Source organism: Mastomys coucha, unplaced genomic scaffold (genome assembly GCF_008632895.1).
Source record: "Mastomys coucha isolate ucsf_1 unplaced genomic scaffold, UCSF_Mcou_1 pScaffold8, whole genome shotgun sequence".
Classification (NCBI taxonomy): domain Eukaryota; kingdom Metazoa; phylum Chordata; class Mammalia; order Rodentia; family Muridae; genus Mastomys; species Mastomys coucha.
The window spans coordinates 71,865,736-71,872,869 of record NW_022196914.1 but is presented as its reverse complement, the minus strand read 5'-3'; the positions used below and the strand labels follow the sequence as shown (position 1 = coordinate 71,872,869).

General features: G+C 32.6%; 1 protein-coding gene across 10 annotated transcripts in view; it reads left to right on the top strand.

Moving 5' to 3' along the window:
* Positions 1-7,134, top strand: part of Gpbp1 (GC-rich promoter binding protein 1) — a 64,124-nt gene that overhangs the window by 34,920 nt on the left and 22,070 nt on the right. For 7 of the 10 annotated variants that reach the window (XM_031360560.1, XM_031360563.1, XM_031360558.1 and 4 more), the window contains 2 exons: positions 3,137-3,203; positions 4,180-4,239. In XM_031360560.1, the coding sequence (XP_031216420.1) occupies positions 3,137-3,203; positions 4,180-4,239 (127 nt within the window). The remainder of the gene's footprint in view (positions 1-3,136; positions 3,204-4,179; positions 4,240-7,134) is intronic. The other 3 variants (XM_031360562.1, XM_031360564.1, XM_031360559.1) reach the window with 1 other exon arrangement.

Here is a 7,134-nt window from a genome sequence, read left to right as displayed (position 1 = left end):
TGTATATACATCGTCTTGAAAAGGCATTATAAACTCTCATTCATGTGTGTATAAAAATACATGTAGCGGGGCAGTGGTGGCGCATGCCTTTAATCCCAGCACTTGGGGGGCAGATGTGGGCGGATTTCTGATTTTGAGGCCAGCCTTAGGTATATGAGTGTGCTGTAGCTGTCTTCAGACACACCAGCAGAGGGCATCAGATTTTATTACTGATAGTTGTGAGCTACCATGTGGTTGCTAGGAATCGAACTCAGGACCTCTGGAAGAACAATTAGTGCTCTTAAATGCTGAGCCATCTCTCCAGCCTCGACATAAGTTTTTAAAAGACTGCCCAGGCTAGGCTGGTCTGGAACTTAAGGGCTCATGTGTTCCTCCTGAGTTAATGAAAGCAGATTTTTCATATTTTCCTTTTCCTTAATCTCAGTATGTGTCTTCTCTAAACACTATACTTCTTAAGTTACAGAAAAGTGACTTAGTGAACTGTCTTACTTTTGGGATTTTTGTTGTTAGGGTCTTGTGAAGCCTAGCTACTATGTAGCTGAGGATAGCCTTGAGCTGGTCCTTCTGCCTTTACTTCCCAATTACTGGGTTTATAAATGTATACTAACCACTGTGTTTGGCTCTGAGTCATTCCTGATAATTTAAAATTTACATGCATTTATTATTATTATTTGAGTGGCTGTATGAGTTTGTTGCTGCTCATGAAACAGAATATACAGTTTAATATGACAAGTGAGCTGTTCTTATTGAGCTCTTATTCCTAGTGGGAAGACTCAAAACATTAAATTAAAAAATAAATTTGTACTTTGCAGAGAATATGAAGAGGAAGTGACTGAGTAGCCACTTTGGTTAGGCAAGTCAAGAGTCTTCTATGTAACTTTGATTCTGGGACTTAATTGATAAAAAGGAACAAGCCTTGTCACCACTATAAAACTGGGAGTGTATGTAACTCTGTGGTAGGACATGTGCTTCATAATTATGTAAGAGGCCCTGGTTCAGTCCCACGCACCATTAAAATTAAAAACCCAGGAAGAAGAAAGGATGAGTCTAGTGTAAAGGATTTTAGTTTCTAAATGTAATGCTTTGATTGGAAGCTTCGATAACTGAAGATAAAGTATTTGGATATTTTTTGGCTGTATTTCTGGTAGCTGAAGGGAAAAAGTGGACATATTGGACTTGAGGCAGGGAGTACTTACAAAAAATGAATAGTAATTGATTTATTTTAGATATTATTACAAGTAGCATTGGAAGTTTCTGTACCTTACCATTTGAATGGTCTGTTTTTCTAATTCATAATCACCAGAAATTTAGCTTACACAATCAGACTGGGGATAATGGTGTTCTCTCACATGCATTAAGCAACATAGTGAATTAAACACATAGCACATTATAAGCTCTTTAAGAAAAAGTGGGTGTGTGTTCTATGGGATCATAATAAAATCATATAATTTCCCCTTATCATCCCATATAAACAGTCGTCTTTTTCAAATTACTGCCTTTTTGTTGAGCCTTTTGTTGAGAGAGGTGTGAGGGAAGGAAAGAAGGGGGGAAAGAGAGTTTCTAAATATACATCCTATTCAGTCCTTATAGTGTTAATTGTACCATTTGTTTATCCAATACTAAATGGTTAGCCCTGCAAACATACATAATAAATAAGCTCTTAGTAAAAACTAGTGACTGCCTGGCATGATAGCAGAGGCAGGCTCATCTCTGAGTTTGAGGCCAGTTTTGTCTACATTGTGAGTTTCAAGCTAGCCAGGGCTACAGCAGAATGAGACCCTGTTTCAACTCCCCACCCAAAATAAAAACGCCCCACCCCAGTTGCTAGCTATTATTTTATTATCCTTCACCTCCAGTTCTAAGATAGTGGTAATTAGTTATTATAACTTCAAACCTGGGATGTAGGCATAGTTATGTATATGTTTATGTGGGAATATATTTATAAACTATATAGTTTATTGTATGTTTAATGCTATAGTATAATTAAAAGGATATATAGCCAACAAATAAACTTAATTCTGTTTTGTTTTCTGTGAAGGAATTAGTTATACTGGTATACATACACATTCTTGTGGGCCTTATAGCAATGTTAATTCTATGCTAATAATAATAATAATTAATTTCTGTGTATATTTAAAAATATTTGTACCTGGATACATTTTATTCCTCTTAAGTATCTTTCTTAAGGCTGTGTTGCCTGGTAGTAACCTGGTATAATAGTATAAACCTTAGGATTCCAGAGTGTAAACATCTCCCAAGATTAGCTTTAGAGTACTCATTAATGCTTTTATCTCTATCGAGTAATCCCTAACATCCCTTGAAAAACAATTTCATACTTTGCTTTGGGTATGAGTGTGTTTCTTTCTGTTACTTTATTGAGACAGGGTTTATTTACTCAAGTTACAGAAAAAGTTGACTAGCATACAGTCCTATTTAGTTCTCTCTATTTGAGACAGGCTATCTCACATAGCCCAGACTGTCCCTAATCTTATTATGCACTCAGGGTTGGCACTCTTAATTCTCTTGCCTCATCCTCCAGTGTGTTCAGAATTTATGTTTTAACAGAAGCAATACATTGATACACTGTCCACCTTATAGAATTGTGAAATAGTATAATTTTCATCTCATTAGTCATAACTTTATAGTGCAGAAGTATTATACTTATCTCTGTAGTTTTCCATTTATTGCTTTTGTGACCACCCTGCCTTGAACTACTTGACTAAAATCATTGTTTCCTGTACTTCCTAAATAGCAGTTGCTATAGGGGCCAGGCTCTGAGTTAAATATTCAATCTGGGTTCTTTGGGCTTTTTTTGTCTTTTGGTAGTGTTGAATATTTAACTCAGGGCCTGTCGTGTATTAGACCAGTACTTTATGCTACATTTCCACCCCTGTCTGTATTCCCCACTTTATTCCAAATATTTCTCAGTAAGATGAAGATAAAAAGATTCTCTTTGTCTCCAACTAGCAGTGGTTAGCAGGGGAAATTAAATGCAAAATTTATGGAGAATTAGTTAATAGCTAATTCATGTTCCTCAGTTATAAAATATATAACTAAGTGATTGTTTTTCAAAAGATCTTTGATATGTGAAACTCTTACATACCCTGTTACATTTTAAAATTTAATTTTCTTTTAGCCATCTTTAAATCCTGAATATGAGAGAGAACCAAATCAGAATAAATCTTTAGCTGCGGGTGTATGGGGTAAGTAATGTTTTATTTAATTTTTGAGGGACAGAATATATTGTATTTGTAGGTTTTCTTTTTTAAAAAAGTACAAAATAGGGTACAGTAAAACTCTAATAGCTGCATTTGATTTGCTTAGCTACCGAAGTAATATCTTTAAAAGGAGTTTTTGGGGTATAAACTTGATTTGAAATACTTAATTTTACACATGCTAGTGACATTATGTATTTGATCTTTTTGAGAATGATTCATGGTTAATGAAGTTTTGAGAGCAACCTAATAATCTCAGACAATTCAATATATAGTTAAATTGTTAGTTTTGTATGATTAAATTTTGGCTAACTTGGAAAATAAGTACTTTTAGTCATTGTAATATGAAATTAATCTTTATGTATGAAATTGGTTGTATATAGACTGTTTAATTGTATAGTTATTTTTGGACTAGTCTATATTTGAAATTATTTGATTTAGTTTTTTAAAGCTTAACAAATTTCTGGCAAATAACTCCCTTTTAAAATTGCTGAGTTTAATTTGATAATATCTTATAGAAGAAACTGCACTCATAGTACAAATTAGAAAGCTTTTAAAAGATTTAAGTGAAGTTTAAAATAATGAAGTTTTTATAAGATTTCTGAAAAATAAACTTGGATTTGATACCATGTTAAAAATGCTATCCATTTTAAAACTTGTAGACATGTTCATTTGAAATATTTAAATTGAAAACCAACAACCTACTATATAAGAGGATTGTGGCTTATGAGAGCATGCTAGTCCTAATGATAATGGCATTATTTTAAACTTTGCCACTTTCCGTGCTGGTCTTAATTGTATTTATGAGGTGAAACTGGAGAATTACTTTGTTTTCGCTTGCTCTCCCTCTTAATTTAATGTCTTTTGAGGGTGGGGGAGGGGATGGTCAGACATTTTTGTTAGAACCATGTGAATGGCATTGTTTTTCTGTATTGCAAATTAGTATTTCTACCACTCTCCCCAGGCCTACACGCCCAGACACACACATACCCAACCAAAAAAATCTCCCAAGCTCCTCTCTTAGGTATGTTTCCTTATTATTCAGTTTTTCTGGGAACACTGATTGCATAAGAATATAGAATCACCTGAAAAATGTTAAATAGACTCTCTAAGAAATTAGGGATGATTTGGATTTTAGTGGAATGCAAGTAAATTTTAAAAATCATGAATGTCAACATTTGTCATATAAACTATAAGATACTATTGTGGTACTGTCCTTGGTTGACTTAATTTTAAGTATGATTTAAAGACAAAGACAGCTTTGAAAACTAGACTAAATGTATTAATATAAAGATTTTGGTTCTGTTGTTTCTGTTTTAAGGATTTTTGAATACTAGTTGAAAAGATACTTAAAGGGGAGGTAAAAAACTCTTTGTTTATGTAAACTAAGATATGTGTCTGCATTAAAAGTAAAACGAGGTTAATTGTGGAATGGTTAATGGCTAAATTTTGAGTGCTTCCCATAGGAATACAATGAAACTCTTCATTGTATCACACTATACTCTATTCCTTTCTCATTTAACACTCTGGGTTCCCAAGTATGCTTTTCCTCAATGCATCATTTAGAGTAGCTATGTTCCTGAGGAAGATGAAAGGATTTTAGCAAAGACTTCAGTAGAACTTTTCTAATGATACTGCCAGGTAAGCAAATATTTAGTATTTATAAAGTAAAAAAAATTGTTTCCCAAACTATGACTTTGTCAATTGCAAATGACCTATTCTTAATACTCAAATTTAAAAACAACTTGAGGGAAATTAAGTTATTTAAAATAAAGTTATTACCTAAGTTTTTTACTTGAGATTTAGCTGGCTTTATTGAGAAATCTGCATCCAAGCTTATATACTTAGGACTTTAGTAGTGTTTGTGTCTTAACCTGTATTAAAACTATATTTGGTAAAAAAGGTTAATGACTATTAAGTAATCTCTATGTTCTTAATAACATGATACTGAAATAGCAATTCAAGTTGACATTGTATAACTAAGAATTTTAAAATTATTGTTACTTTATTTTGAGGGTTGAGGAACAAGGAGAAAGAAAGCTGAGTGTGTATGTGTAAGCAACTGAGGATACAATGGCTGCAACTTTCAGAAGTCCTAATGACTGCTATATGCCAATAGCATATCACCAGAATTGTTCTTTAAGTTAGTACATAAGATACAAAATTATATACAAGTCATGGAAGAATAACTTTTTAATTACGTCTTCTGGTCAACATTTATATTTGTATGTAATAATATGACTGTGATCATCGCTGGTGTAGTATTTTTTTAGTATAAGGCATATTATTAAAACCTTTTTTGTTTAGCCTTCTAAACTAAAATGTATTAGTGACTTGTCTCATAACTACCACTCAAAAAACAAAAACAAAAACACAACTCATTTTCTCATTAACTAGAGAACTGGAACTCTAGAACTGGAATAGTTACCCCAAACTGTACAGATTGAGAAATGAAATAGTATTATGGTGAAGGATCATTTTGCTTGAGTATTGAAATACATTCCTCTACTGTCTTTCTTATGTAAAAGCGGTAAAAAATTTAATGTCATAAGAAAAAGGGAATTGAGCCATTTTAAGACTGAGTAGACAACCTGAAAGAAAATTTTAGTCATTACTTGCTTAGTTGGGTATGATGGCACACAATTGTAATCCTAATACCTAGGAAGCACAGAGAGAAAGATTAAAAAAGAAAGACATTTCAGTTGCATCCGCTTACTCCCTTGCCTCTTCTTTACTCTCCCCTACTTACACTGAGGCAGGATCTTATGGGCTTGAATTCTGCTGATCTTTCTGCCTACATTTTTAAAGCTCAGTAATTAAAGGTGTATGACATTACACATGGTTTGTGAAGTATCTTTAAGTATAGTCTTTATATGAATAAAGTAGGAGATCTCATTAAAGGAAAGTAGTCATGTCTGTTGATAATAATGCAAACTTAATTTATTAAAACAGCTACAGATCAAAACAGACTTGTTAAATAAGAACATTCAAAACTAGCAAAACAATGTTTTTTTTTTTTTAAAGAAATAATCTTCAGCAGATAGTTTTTCTCTGTTAAAATAAGTTCAAATAGGAATTTAATTTGATTGGTTGATGTAGATTCTTTTGAGTGATATATTGTCATTGTCATAGGAATTCTGAAATTATTTTGAAAATTTGAAATTTTACTTATTTTCTACTTGGTTGTGCACATTTATACGTTAAAATTGACCCTTCTGTTAAGACAGGAATCTAAAGTAGACTCAACTCAGTGCTAGCCTTGGCATAATAAACTTGGAAATAAATATATTGCAAGTCTCTTATCTGGACCGTTTAGATAATATTTTTAGTTAGGGATACTAACCATTTTGAAAATAACTGATAATTGTATATCTGGATTTCCATTTTCTCTACCAGTATAGTTGTTAAGACCACTGGCTTTGGAATCAGCTGGATCTAAGTCCTAGCATTAGATCTTGTACTAGTTATTTAGATACATGATAGTTAACTTAATTTCTTTATTTTTGAGTGAATTCACTTATCTGAAAGATGAGGATGATCACAGAAAACACAAAGTTACTGCTTTTGTTTTGTTACTCAGAAGTCTTTTATCATGACACAAGTGTTTGGTCAATATCAATTACTTTGTTCACATCCTGTAAGTGAAAGGAATTACAGAATCATTAAAAGGTAAAAATGAAACTTATAGGTAGTAGACAGGAAAGGAAGTAATAAATACTGTGATAGATTGTGTGCAGTGGGTTACTCTGAAGATGATATTGAAAGAGTGAATTGAAATGTTGAAGGTCTATAGCCAGATTGTCTTCAAATGCTCAGTCTTCCTGTCTCAGCTACCTTGAGTTTATTATCTGAAGCAGTGTTCTGATTTTTATTAAAAAATTCAGATAGTTTTCCCCTACTAGTAGCTTTGTATTAAAAA